Genomic DNA, 13,418 nt, shown 5'->3' with positions numbered 1-13,418 from the left:
GGTAAGGGAGATATGTGGTGGGGTGATAGGGGCTTCGGTCCTACTGATATTTAGTGAAAGAAATTGCAACTCATTCAAAGCCGAGGTCGGACAAGCAACCTGGCAATAGAGAAAGGAGAAGGGTTGAGAGAGGTGGTGGAAAGATAAAGCTTCTCAGCATACACGTGGAAGGTGATCCCATGTCTTCGATAGTGCCTCCATGTAGATGAGGTAGAGGAGGAGGCCAAGGGTAGATCTTTGGAGTTAATGGAGTCGTGATGGGAAGAGAAGGCATTGGTGAAGATTCTCTGGCCATGACCAGATAGTACAAATGGAAACAAACAAGGCAGTCCCACTAAGCTAGACAACAGAGGAGAGGATGGTGGTTGACCATGTCAAAAGCTGCAGAGAGGCTAAGGCAAACAAGGGGGATAATGCACTATGGCCCCAGTCAGATAGGGCATTACAGAATCTTATAGCACAGAAGGAGGCCATTTGTCTCATTGGGCCTGTGCTGGTTCTTTTTTCCCCCCCATGTCTCATTTGTGGCTTTGACTATGATCAATATGATGTGCTGGCAGGGGACAAAACCTGTAGAAATTCAAACAAGAAGTTGCAAGATAGATGGGAATGGGTATGTGAGGTAAAAACCCATTCAAGGTCTTGAAAGGAAAGTGAGATTAGAGATGAGATGGTAGGTTGCAAGGACAGACGAATCAAGAGTAGGTATTCTGGGGAGGGGATGATCATAACAGTTCTGAAAGGGATGGGGTCAGTACCTGAAGAGAAGAAACCATTCATAATGTCAGCTAGAACAGGAACCAGGAAGAATTTAGGTGGCCTGTAGTTTAGTGGGAATAGGGTCAAGAGAGTAGGAGGTGGGTCTGATGGATGAGATCAAGGGGTGACTAGGGATGGGTAATAAATGCTGGCTTAGCAAGCAATGCCCACATCCCATGAACAAATTAAAACTGTTTGGTGAGAAATGATGCAAGATCGGGAGGAATGAGAGAGAGGGGGCTTCAAGGCGAGGATAGGGGGAAGTGTGGGTGAGGTTTGGATTATTGAGAAAGGGGAAGGGGGAGACTCAGCAGAGGTAGCTGAATTGATGATCTCAAGAATTGTGACAAAGAAACCGATCAGCTCCTGATACCCGGGGAAGGTGAGGGGGCAGGGGCAGGATAGGAAGATTTATGGAAATAGTTAGTTGTGGAGGAAAGGAGTAAGGAGTTATCTTTGTTCTGCACATTGATACTGGAGTAGTGGACAGTTTTGGCAGAGGGGAGGAGAGTGAAGCATTATAGAGCTTGATGTGGTCCATGCAGGTCTGGTAATGGATGGCTACCCAACTTGTGTGCCAGGTATACTCTACTGTGACCCCTTTGAACTTGAGGGTGGAAAGTCTAGGGCTATTGCAGGAGAATGACCATCATCGGGAGCTATATTTCAATCAAAGCCAAGTCAATGTAATCATCCACAATAGGTCATGGATTTTAAAAGCCATGTTCATGAATGAACAGACACACTGGAGAGAAATGCAGGGAACAATAGTGATTGATCCACTGGCAGAGTTGGAGAGATAGTGGTAGGTGGGTGAGTTGGCTGGGATGGAAGTTGGTCAGGTTATCCGCAACAGGTGCATTGGGTGGTTAGATTGGCAAGAAATAATTATGGAGCTCTTGGTGTCCGTAGGGAGCAGTGATTGGTGACTCAATGGACCTTATAGAGAATTTCAAGAGAGGGCCAGGGTGTAGTTGCTGGTTTAACTAAGCGGCATTCATGTCTGGGATAGAGGCAGCAGAGTAGGAAGGCAGAAGAGTAGTGATGGTTGGGGTGGGGAATAGGGTTTATAAAGTACCCAATAGAGAGGTAAAAGGTGGCATGACTGGATGGCAATAATGGGGGAGGCAAGAGGGAAAGACCTGAGGGGCTCTGAAGAAAGCAAGACAGAGATAATGAGCTCAGATCAGGAGCAGCAAACAAAATGTGCACACAAATGGATACAGAAGGAATTCTGGTTACACATTCATGTCTGAGATTAGAAGAGTCATGTGCTGGTTGTAAACAGAAGATTTTGTAACATATAGATCACAAACTGTTACGCTTAGTACACTCGGTACCCGAATACCACAATGTAACGTTACCATATCCGATTAACCAGCTGTCAGTTTACAGCTGCAAAACCTCACTGAGCACTAAAACATTCCACAAAGTAAGGCTCACAAATTCAGCACAAGTTGTCATTTTTAATGAGTAGTTCTACAGGGTTGATGGGTAAAGGAAGCAATTCCTGGTTTTCCTGATACCAGAATCATGTACTGGACAAAGCACCAATCCCTGGTCAATCCCTGATTCGCCAATCATACATTATGTAAAGGTGCCAATCCCTGGTCTGTCCCAAGACTCTGATGGAGGATTCTCAAAAAGAAACTTGTCTTGTGCCATGATCCAGTCATTAAATCTTTGGAAGCAGCCATCAGAAGCAGGAGCCCTGGAAGATTATTTCCCCGCCACCCCCTGCCCTCATCATAGGGGGCACTGGCCAGTTGTGGTGCCCCCTTGCCACTCTGGCTTAGATCAACTAACTCAACACAAATGGAGTTTGAAGTTGGGATCTTCCTGATCTATCTCAGCCCCCAAAACAGCACCTACTGTGTCATTAGGGCAACTGTGCAAGGACACCTTAAAGACTAGAAACATCTTTTTGCTTGCAAAAGTATGATACAAAGATATAAATCAGAAAGAAACACATCATTGTATAGCCTACATATAACATAGTTACAATGAAACTAGTGTAGTTCTTTTGCCTCTTCTGCCAGTTCAAACATGACATCAAAAACTAGCATGAACTTCATCCCCTTTAGTCATTTTCCTTAATTACAAAAAGAAGATTGTGGAGACTTGAAAGGTCAAATGGGCTGAATGCTGCAGAATGCAGATGGTTTGAAATGAAGGTCTCTTTAGGTCCAATTTTATACAGCATTACCCCTTGAAGTTCCAGTGATATGAGTTCATGAATGTAAACGCATCTCTAAAACAGACTCTACTCAATATCTGAAATGGACTCAATTGAATACCTGACTGCCAGAACGTATTAGGTGATGTTCAGCTTCTGTTAGGAGGCGGCATCCATTGTCTTTCCATGCACAAAATGCTTTTGCTTCATGATTGTTGACTTCCACTGGCCAATCCCAGGGCATTGGGAGAATATCAAACATCGCTCTATACCTGCAGAAATGAATGCAGATGGAATTTCCTGGCTTAACACTTTCATTCCACAGTGTCACCCTTTCCCTCCCGAAAGCATTTGCTCATTAGGGAGTTCTCTGGGCTTGCTCACCCTCTGGTACCTCATTTGAGTGACTACTTTTGTGATAACAATGAGTATTGGGAGCACTGGCTGATTCTCTTAACGCAGGGGTTCCCAAGTTGTGAGTCGGACAAACAGGTGGGTTGCGAGTTCCCTCTCCTCCTTGCAGCAATGGCTACCAGGGAGCAGAGCCTCAAATGCGACAGCCCTTGTTGATCTTAAACTCCCTTCCCCATCCCCACCCCCTTTCCGTTTCTTCCCCCTCCCTTTTGTTTTTTCCAATAATTTATATAGATTTTTCTTTTCCCACCTATTTCTATTATTTTTAAATCTATACTTGTAATGCCCTGTCAGTCTTTCCACCCCACCCCCACTAGAGCTGTACCTTGAGTGTCTTGCCATCCATTCTGAATTAGCACATTTTCTTAGATAATATCACCACCTTCAACACCTCTTTGTTCCTTTTGTCTGTGACATATTTTGATTATCTGCTCCTATCACTGCTTGCTTGTCCCCATTACAACCCCCCTCAACTTCTCTCCCCCCCACCCCCCCCACCTTAAACCAGCTTATATTTCACTCCTCTCCTAACTTTACTCAGTTCTGCTGAAGGGTCATGAGGACTCGAAACGTCAACTCTTTTCTTCTCTGCCTATGCTGCCAGACCTGCTGAGTTTTTCCAGGTAATTCTGTTTTTGTTTTGGATTTCCAGCATCCGCAGTAGTTTTTTGTTTTTATCTCCGAGTTTCTCCAACCTCTCCTCATAGCTAATAACCTCCAGACCAGGCAGCATCCTGGTAAATCTCATCTGCACCCTCTCAACGCCTCCATATCCTTCTGGTAATGTGGCGACCAGAATTGCACGCAATATTCCAAGTGTGGCCTAACCAAGGTTCTATACAGCTGCAGCATGACTTCCCAGCTTTTATACTCAATACCCCTGCTGATGAAGGCAATAATGCCATATGCCTTCCTGACTACCTTATCCATCTGTGTTGCCACTTTCAGTGACCTGTGGACCTGTACACCCAGATCCCTCTGCCCATCGATGCACTTAAGTGTTCTGCCATTTACTGTATAATTCCTACCTGTATTAGACCTTCCAACATGCATTACCTTACATTTGTCCGGATTAAACTCCATTTGCCATTTCTCCGCCCAAATCTCCAATCGATCTATATCCCATTGTATCCTTTGACAATCCTCTCCACTATCTGAAACTCCTCCAACCTTAGTGACATCTGCAAACTTACTAATTAGCCCAGTTACATTTTCCTCCAAATCATTTACGTATACTACAAACAGCAAAGGTCCCAGCACTGATCCCTGCGGAACTCCACTAGTCACAGCTCTTCATTCAGAAAAGCACCCTTCCACTGTTGCCCTCTGTCTTCTATGACCAAGCCAATTCTGTATCCATCTTGCCAGCTCACCTCTGATCCCGTGTGACTTTACCTTCTGTACCAGTCTGCCATGAGGGACCTTGTCAAAGGCCTTACTGAAATCCATGTAGATAACACCCACTGCCCTTCCATCATCGATCATCTTTGTCTTGGCCATTTGACCCAGAAGGCAGCCTTAGCCTTTGACCCCGCTCCCCCCCACTCCCCACCATGTCTTGCTGTCGTTACTGCATAGGGCATCTGTCGCATGCTGGGTGGGCAAATGGGTACTGACAATGCTTACATCAGCCTTAGTGGTTGAGGGGAAGAAGGGTTCTCTCCGCAGCATATATTGGTTTCTGTGGCATTTGAGTAGTTTGGGGGCAACCTGCAGGGGAGGCCGGTAGACACATACTCAGAACTCCAACACATGTCATAGTGATGGTAATGAGATGGTCCAAGGGAAGCCTCAAGGTCTTTTGGCCAAGTCCCATCTGCTGGCATCAGCGCCGCACCTATTTGCTCCTCCCTGCTATGGGTGCTAGGACCCGTGTGATATTCAAAGTGATGGACACCAAGTGTGTCCAAGGTGGCTGTTGGGGGAGGGGGTTGGGACCAGCCGTACTATCTTCTGGGGACTGATCACCAGTAGTGTGGACAGGAGCCTCTGGAGGCCTCAGATGGGCCACTGTGGTCGGGGTGCGGCGTGCGTGTGCAGAGTACATGAGCGATCAGCCCCAATAAATCCTCTTCTCTGTTTTGCAGGCAAAAAGTAACCACGATGCCCGGGAGCGCCAGAGGACTGGAGGTGGGCGCACCCTCATCCAGCGCCTCACACCCTTCGAGGAGCAGGCCATGGAGCTAGGGAGGAGGCAGGAGGACAGGGCGGCCGGGGTGGCGAGGCTGGGGTGCAGCGGCCAGGTATTTGAGGTCCACAGTCCCATCCACTCTGTCTCCCCACCATCCAAACCACTGATGGTTGCTGCAATCGTTAATGCTGAAACAATGCTCATTCACAGACTGATACAGCCAGACGTGTGGGTCATACAGAAGGGACCCTCGTCCCCTTGAGGAATAGTGTCTCCACCACCTTCCAAAGTCACCTTATCCCATTTGTGACCACTATCACCATGGTCTAACATGCCATTGGATCGCTGCTGCACAGCCAAAGACTTATTCCATTCTAGGGGGCTTGGGACCTCCTGCACCCTTTCAGCCAGTGCGCCCCACATTACTTTGTCCAAAAGGTACTCAGCACCTCAGCTGTGAACATCATGGCACTCAACTTAGATGAATGCCACCACGTTACTCATTCCTGCGCCAAGGGGAAAAATTGCCTTCTGCCCACTCGGTCTATGCCCCTCCTTACGGAATGAAGGGCAATAATGTGACCTTTCAATCTCCTGAGTTCGGCGGAAAATGTCACAACTGTTTGAGATGTTTCCTCAGCCCCGCAACTATCCAGGCAACAATGCATCCACATCAGATACCCCTGTACTCTTCCCACTCCTATGGTTCATAACAAGCCATGTGGCATTCATGAGGCCATCTGATCAGCCTGTCTGCATGTGCATTAAATGGGAGGGGCTCATCTTGACTCATTTCCACCTCACCAATGCTCTTCTCCTTAGGGCCTTTAAGGGTGAGCAACTTATGAGGCTGGGGGGGAAAGGGCTGAAAGGTGTAACTGACTGTACACTAACTGATACAGTGTCCTTGTTAATTTCAGCATCACCACCAGAGAGACCTGCACATCGACCCCGCAGCCCCCCCTCCACACCTGAGGGCCAGCATCTGCAACTTGTGGCACATCATTTCAGCCAGCCAGGCACCAACGCAGACACACACACTCAGTGTTTATCGTCGGCTAGTGTCCCGGGTCACAGTGGAGAGGGCACATCACGATCGCTGGAGGAGATGGTAAGGACAGAGAGTGCCGATGGTGCCAGCAGCCGGAGGGCTGCAGGGGACGAGGCACAAGCTGAGTCCGGCACTGATGATGAGCCTCTGCAGTTGTCCCCAATGCAGCAGTTGCAGGACAGGCGGCAGGAAGTGCGTTTGCATCTGGCAGGGTTGCATGAGGGTGTGCTTCAGTTGCTCTCCGCGACGGAGGAGTCCAGGCAGAGTGCATGTGAACAATCTGCCCTCAGGGCAGAGCTTCAGGATTCCTTCAATGAGAGACTGGCGACTCTCATAGAGAGGGGCTTCCACCAAATGGATCAAATTACGATTGGGTCACGCTCTGACCTGCAAGCCCTCACAGCGGTAATGGCCACGGGTGGTCTTTCCCATTGTGGGAAATGCTGTGGACACCAAGCGCCGGCACTCGGTGCCCGTGCATCTGCGGTGAGCAGGGAGGTAGATTTGGACCTCACATCGGTGCAGCAGCTGCCTGTAGTCGCTGTGAGCTCCTCTCAGGACGCTCTGGATGAGGGCAGCAGCTCCTCCGCCCCTCTGCCAGTCAACGTTTCTTCCGTTGAGGCTGCGACAACTGGGGAGGTACCAGTTCAGGAACTGGCCACTCCCTCCCAGGCGGGGCCATCACAGGCTCCATGGGCCAGAGGACGCCCGCCAAGGTCATCGAGACCAACAGGACAGCAGAGTCAGCAGGCTGTCTCACAAGCCACTCCAAGCGATGGGGTGGCACCTAGACGTAGCACCCGTAAACATAAGGCACCTTAGGAACTCCACGGGTATGTCACTGGTGATTTTGTGTTGGCCTTAGAATAGGGACCCATTTTTCTGTCATTGTGAAATAACCATGTGTGCTTTAATTTTGGACACAATAAAGTCCACCTTTGTTCCCATGGCTGAGGGTCTTTTCATTGTGGTGCTTTTTTCTTTTTCACATAATTATCATGAGTGTTTGAGTGGACATTGATGTTTCTGTACTAAGGCCTTATTTGCAGCTAATAAGGTGGAAGATGTAGCACCTAAGTGCCACGTGTGGAAGCACCAGGCAATGCTGGTCCTGCTGATCTTTTTGTGTGGAGCTAGCTGAAGGTTCTTTGGATTAAATTGTCCCGGGTGTCCCTGCCTCCTTGGTGTGGTAGCGGGTCGGCGTGCTGCCCCTCATCATCGCCCTGTGCTCCCTCATCCTCTGAGGCACCACTGGATTCATCATGTGCAGCCTCATCCAGAGCGTCAAGCTCTTCATCATCAACTGCATCCCCCCTTTCCAGCGCAAGATTGTGCAGAGTGCAGCATGCTACCACTATCACAGAGACGCGATCTGGGGGGGTACTGGAGTGCGCCCCCTGAGCGGTCAAGGCAATGGAAGTGCATCTTGAGAAGACCGATGGCGCTCTCCACCACAGCCCTTGTGGTGCCATGGCTCCTATTGTACTGATGCTCAGCTTCTGTTCTTGGATAGTGGACGGTCGCCATAAGCCACCTTCTGAGGGGATAGCCCTTGTCACCCAGCAGCCATCCATCCAGCCGGGCTGGAGCACTGAAGAGCCCCGGCACCTGGGAGTGTCTGAGGATGTAGGCATCATGGGAGCTGCCTGGGTACCTTACACAGACTTGTAGAATCAGCATCCTGTGATCACACACTATCTGCACGTTCATGGAGTGGAAACCCTTCCTGTTGACGAAGGCACCGGGCTCACCTGCTGGCGCCTTGATGGCCACACGTGTACAGTCTAGACACGGGGGAATCCAGCAATGGCCGCGAAGCCTCTGGCTCACTGTGTCTGACTTGCCTGGTCTCAGCGGAAGTGGATGAAGGTGGATACCCGTCTGAACAGAGCGTCTGTAACCTGCTTGACTCAAGTGTGGACAGCTGATTGGGAGACACCGCAAAGATCACCCACCGAGCCCTGGAAGGAGCCAGAGGCATAGAAGTGGAGGGCAACTGTGAGCTTCAGAGCCACTGGCATGGGGTGTCCGCCCACACAGTTAGGGGAGATCTCAGGGCCTATCATCTGACATATATATTTGACTGTCTCCCTTGAGAGTCAGAGCCTCCTTTGGCACTGCACCTCAGTCATATTGAGGTAGCTGCTTCGCCGCCTGTAAACCCTGGCAGCAGGATAGTGGCATCTTCTGCGGCCCTTTGCACCTTGGACAACCTCTTGGCCCTGCGCCCCTTGTGCCTGCGCCTGGCCTCCCAAAGGTGGCTCCCCTGGAGGCTGATTGTTCAGTCCTGGCCTCCTCCTTATTCTATCCCTCCCTTCCTCCTCAGAGGAGCTGCCTCCACTGGAGATGTCAGAACCCATATCCCCAGGCTAAATGGAGGCCTCCGGAAAGCTGCAGGCCCGATAAGGATTACTGTCTGCAGACTGGTTTCAAATTACACAAAAACCTCTTGGACATCGATGAGAACTGCTAACAATCACACAGGCAAGTTTTAAACACTTTCATCAATTATAACTTCATGTAAAACATGAACAACCCCTCTGAGTCCACATATCCCGACATTGCAAAAGTTTTCCTAAATAATCTCCTACCCGCCTGCCCGTTGGGCCTGTGCGCCGACCCGAAGTTCGCACGGGCCCCTCAAAATCCCGGACAATTGGCAAGTTAAGGACCTTAACGAGCCCTTTAATTAATGGCGGGCCCACTGAGTGCGCCCGCCCACCGAAATATCGCGATGCTGCGCGCTGACGTTGGCGCGTTCGCTCGACATCAGCGCACGACATTTTACACGCTGATGTGTGGGCTACACCACCCGCACATCAGCCGGAAAATTCTGTCCATAGATTTAAACAGACCCCTGACAAAACATAGTCTGGACAGTTGAATTTAAACTGAGTTTTGTTCAGCTCTGGGTTCTTGCAGACAGTGGCTTGAGGCTTACAGGCTGGAGGCGTTAGATCTTAGAATCCCTCTCCTTTTACCAACAGCCTTCTTTTGCTTTATATATATTTTCCTCTTTGAATGCAAATTCTCATTGTATCACTAGGTCTTTTGAACTTTACCTCTTCTAATAATAAAACCCTTTCATGGCACCAATTTCATTAGTAAGCTTTGGAAAAAATAAACGCATTGTTTAACTTCTTCTGGCTAGGTGTAATATTTCACCCATTCTTTTGAATGTTTTATTTAAAAATGCAAATTGCCCCTTTTACAACTTCCCTGTTTACCTAATTACCATTTCAAGCCTACTCTCTTCTATACATCAGAGCCTCTAGACCAGCTGGCTTTAATCCAGTTAAAACACACACACATACACACAGACACCATCAGAACTCTATTTTAAAATAATTTCCAATAACATTATGGTCATTATTCTATCTCCTTGACAGGTGAAAAAAAAATCACTGCCTGTTCTCCAACTAGCCCACTGTCACAACTTTACCTGCCCCCACCAGCCCCACCACCAGCTCTCACTCTTGGGTCATAGCAATTTTCAAGCTTTAAAGTGGGGTCACAGTGGGAGAAAGTTTGGGGAGCACTGCAATAAGATCAATTCCCACCACTGTAACTGGGCATAGATGAGAGTCAGGGCAACTTACTTAACCATTTAGTCAATTTTTTGCTCTTTCTACCCCTCTACTCTCCTAACTCACTAGTGTAACTTGTCTAATCAGACGTAAACTCACAGAATCATACAGTGCAGAAGGAGGCCATTCAGCCCATTGTGTCTGCACCAGCTCTCCAAATGAGCATTATGACTTAATGCCATTTGCCTGCCTTTTCCCCATAACCCTGCACATTGGTTCTATTCAAATAATCATCTGATGTCCTCTTGAATTCCTCGATTGAACCTGCCTCCCCCCACCACATGTCCAGGCAGTGCATTCCAGACCCGAACCACTCGTTGTGTGAATGAGTTTTTCCTCACATTGTATTTGCTTATTTTACAAATCACTTTAAATCTGTGCCCTCTCATTCTCGATCCTTTTATGACCGGGAACAGTTTCTCCCTATCCAGTCTCTCCAGCCCCCTCATGATTTTGAACACCTCTATCAAATCTCCTTTTAGCCTTCCCCTCTCCAAGGAGAACAGTCCCAACTTCTCCAATCTGCTTTCATAACTGATTTTTCTCATCCCTGGAACCATTTTTGTGAACCTTTTCTGCCACTGTCTCCAATGCGTTCACATCCTTCCTAAAGTGTGGCACAACGTCCAAAGTAATGACCTCATGCAAATGTTGTAATTACTGTCGGCATCGGTATTGCCTCCGACTGGGAGCATGTCCACAGGTGGTCTGGAAACCACTTGCAAATCAGTTTTTCAGTGATCACACTGGGCAGGATTCATTACTACAACAATAATCAGATCACTGTAATGAATGAAACATATTCCACTAAAAAGCCCAGATACTGATCTTTATTCACCTCTGGTCACACGACATAGATTCAGCCAGAATTTAGAGAAACCTGTACACTTGCAGTTACCTGTACACTGGAAATTCTTCCTCAACAGGGATGACCTCTTCAGCACCGTTCAAATATCCGTTCTGATTGCCATTGGGAAGTTCTTCTGTACAGACTGCTTCTCCGCTGGTTTTAGGGACTTTATCTGGTTGACAATGGGAATAACTCACAAGGGTAGCTCCACAGCCAGACTTGCATCCTATTGAAAGTTGAACATTTAAAAACTCTTAGCTCCATGATCCTTAGATTTATGGCATCAAAACAATTTTTCAAGCCTCTCTTTTCTCTGCCTTCCTCTCTTGAGGTTGCTAATTTATTGGGTGACTGACACAGGCAATTCTCTGTTACCTTAGACAGGTTTTGTGTGGGTTTAGACAGTGAGAGTTGCCAGGCTATTCCGATATGAGGGTCATCAGAGCTGAGGCCAATTCTGGCTTCCTCCAATATTCACACATGGTACATTCCAACAGTGAATGAAGGACAGTAATCAATGTGAATCCTGGCTGATACTCCTCTTTCAAGTGCCAGGAGACAGAAACCAATCATCATTCTCCACGTGCGATCCTTTCTGAGCTCAGCTCATTCAGCAGAACCCAAGGATTAAAGTTGGAACCCTATGATCTGTGTGACCAGGTAACAAGTGGCATGATGCATTCTCTGCCTCAGCCACTGGGAAGCTGATTGTATTGCAGCTTAATGAACCAAGGTGAGCAACCTTGAATTGCTTACCCTTGAGTGTTTGAAATAGACACCAGAGTTGAATACACTTGATGAGGACGATGACTTACTGATTCCATAGAAATTCTAGACCTTAAAGAAATATTTAACTGTGACACTGTCAGTGCTTCTGGTTGACAAGTACTTTTAAATGTTTCTGAAGTGAAGTTCAGCTGTCCTGTACCCTTGGAACATGGGTGCAGGCTACACACTGATATTATTCCCCCGCCAAAGCTTTTTACATACCTGGTTTAATTTGCTTTACATATGAAGGGGAATAGCATGATGCAGATTTAAAGTAGTCTCATTTTTAGCACCCCAAGTGCATTTTGAATAAGCCTCCTACCTCTTAGGAGGTAAAAGCATGAGAGTGCTGATCCGATACCTGATTTAAACAATTGGCCTAATTCTGAAACTTCACAATCCCAATAAGAAGGGACATGTTCAGGGGTTGTGCATCACTTGAGGCTGCAATTTCCATCTCCAACCCATGCTCCCTTTAAGTGTGCATTCCCCATAGTGAGCGTGGAATCACGGAATTAACCCTGATAAATCAGCCTGTTCTCATGACATACTAGTGACCTAGTTACAAGTAAGTTCTATCTAATTATTCAAATATGGCGTCACTGGTAGATGCACTGTAAAGCATAGAACTAGCCAGATTTGATCATTTCAGTTTTTTAAATGAGTTAATTTAATACTGAATAAAATTTGTTTCTAAATAAAGAAAATGAAAGTAGATTTGGGAGAGATTTCAGAAACCTGTTCCAATCAACCACTGATTCAGTGGCCAGGCCCTGCACGGACATCGTGACAGTTGACATAGCAAAATTCAGTGGGACATTGTGACAATTTAATATGATAAATACTGACATAAAAATGTGGCTGAAAATTATGACAAAAGAAAGTGAGGTTTATGGAGAGGAAATTTGCACCTTACACAACATTTTAAAATAATATATACAATGTTTGGATGCATTTATTTGAACAAGGTTATGCATTGATTTCTGGTATGATGTAGGCTTCCCCCAAAATATTAATTTTTTCTCTTCAGATGTTGGTTGACCATTCTGCCATTTCTAGCATTTTTATTTTTGTTAGGGGCTTGCTTCTGCCTTTTACACCACAAAGTTTGGGTCTTGGGTAATGGTAGCAACAGTACAATTTCTGGTCTTGTGATCTACCTCTTGATGGTCTTCAAATGATCTCTTGGAATACGAGAGAATGTATTTTCTTGTTTATGTGAAGTGGCTGCTGAGAAAAGCAAGTAGCTTATACCTTTGGTGCAGACCCAGAATGTAGGATGCTGAGCCTGGCGAAATGTCCTCCACTCCCAGCCGTCCTTGGTCCAGTAGGTTCTCCTTCTGTATCCTCCAGCCTGCACAAACTTCAGGTATTCCCCATTCGTTATTAGGTATTTGCTGGCTTCAAACTCTGGCACACTATGGGATTGCATTATAGATCAGTTCCAACAACAACTTACATTTATATAGCACCTTTAATATAATTTAATGTCCCAAGGTTTAAAAAAGAGCTCGCATTTAGTTAGTACCTTTAACAACCTTAGTTTTTTTCCCAAAGAGCTTCAAAGCCAATGGAATAGTTTTGAAGTGCAATAATTGTAAAATGCAGCATCAAACTGTGCACAACAAAATCTCATAAATAGCAGTGACACAGTGGACCAAATAACCTATTTTGGCCAAGTT

General features: G+C 46.9%; 1 protein-coding gene across 5 annotated transcripts in view; it reads right to left on the bottom strand.

Moving 5' to 3' along the window:
- LOC144692596 (uncharacterized) overlaps nt 1-13,418 on the bottom strand; it is a 71,437-nt gene that overhangs the window by 33,494 nt on the left and 24,525 nt on the right. For all 5 annotated transcript variants that reach the window (XM_078561616.1, XM_078561614.1, XM_078561615.1 and 2 more), the window contains 3 exons: nt 12,991-13,154; nt 11,017-11,194; nt 3,057-3,207 (listed from right to left, as the gene is read on the bottom strand). In XM_078561616.1, the coding sequence (XP_078417742.1) occupies nt 3,057-3,207; nt 11,017-11,194; nt 12,991-13,154 (493 nt within the window). The remainder of the gene's footprint in view (nt 1-3,056; nt 3,208-11,016; nt 11,195-12,990; nt 13,155-13,418) is intronic.

Source organism: Cetorhinus maximus, chromosome 17 (genome assembly GCF_964194155.1).
Source record: "Cetorhinus maximus chromosome 17, sCetMax3.hap1.1, whole genome shotgun sequence".
NCBI classification, from domain to species: Eukaryota; Metazoa; Chordata; class Chondrichthyes; order Lamniformes; family Cetorhinidae; genus Cetorhinus; species Cetorhinus maximus.
The sequence above is the reverse complement of the archived record's forward strand: the minus strand, read 5'-3'. Positions and strand labels throughout refer to the sequence as shown.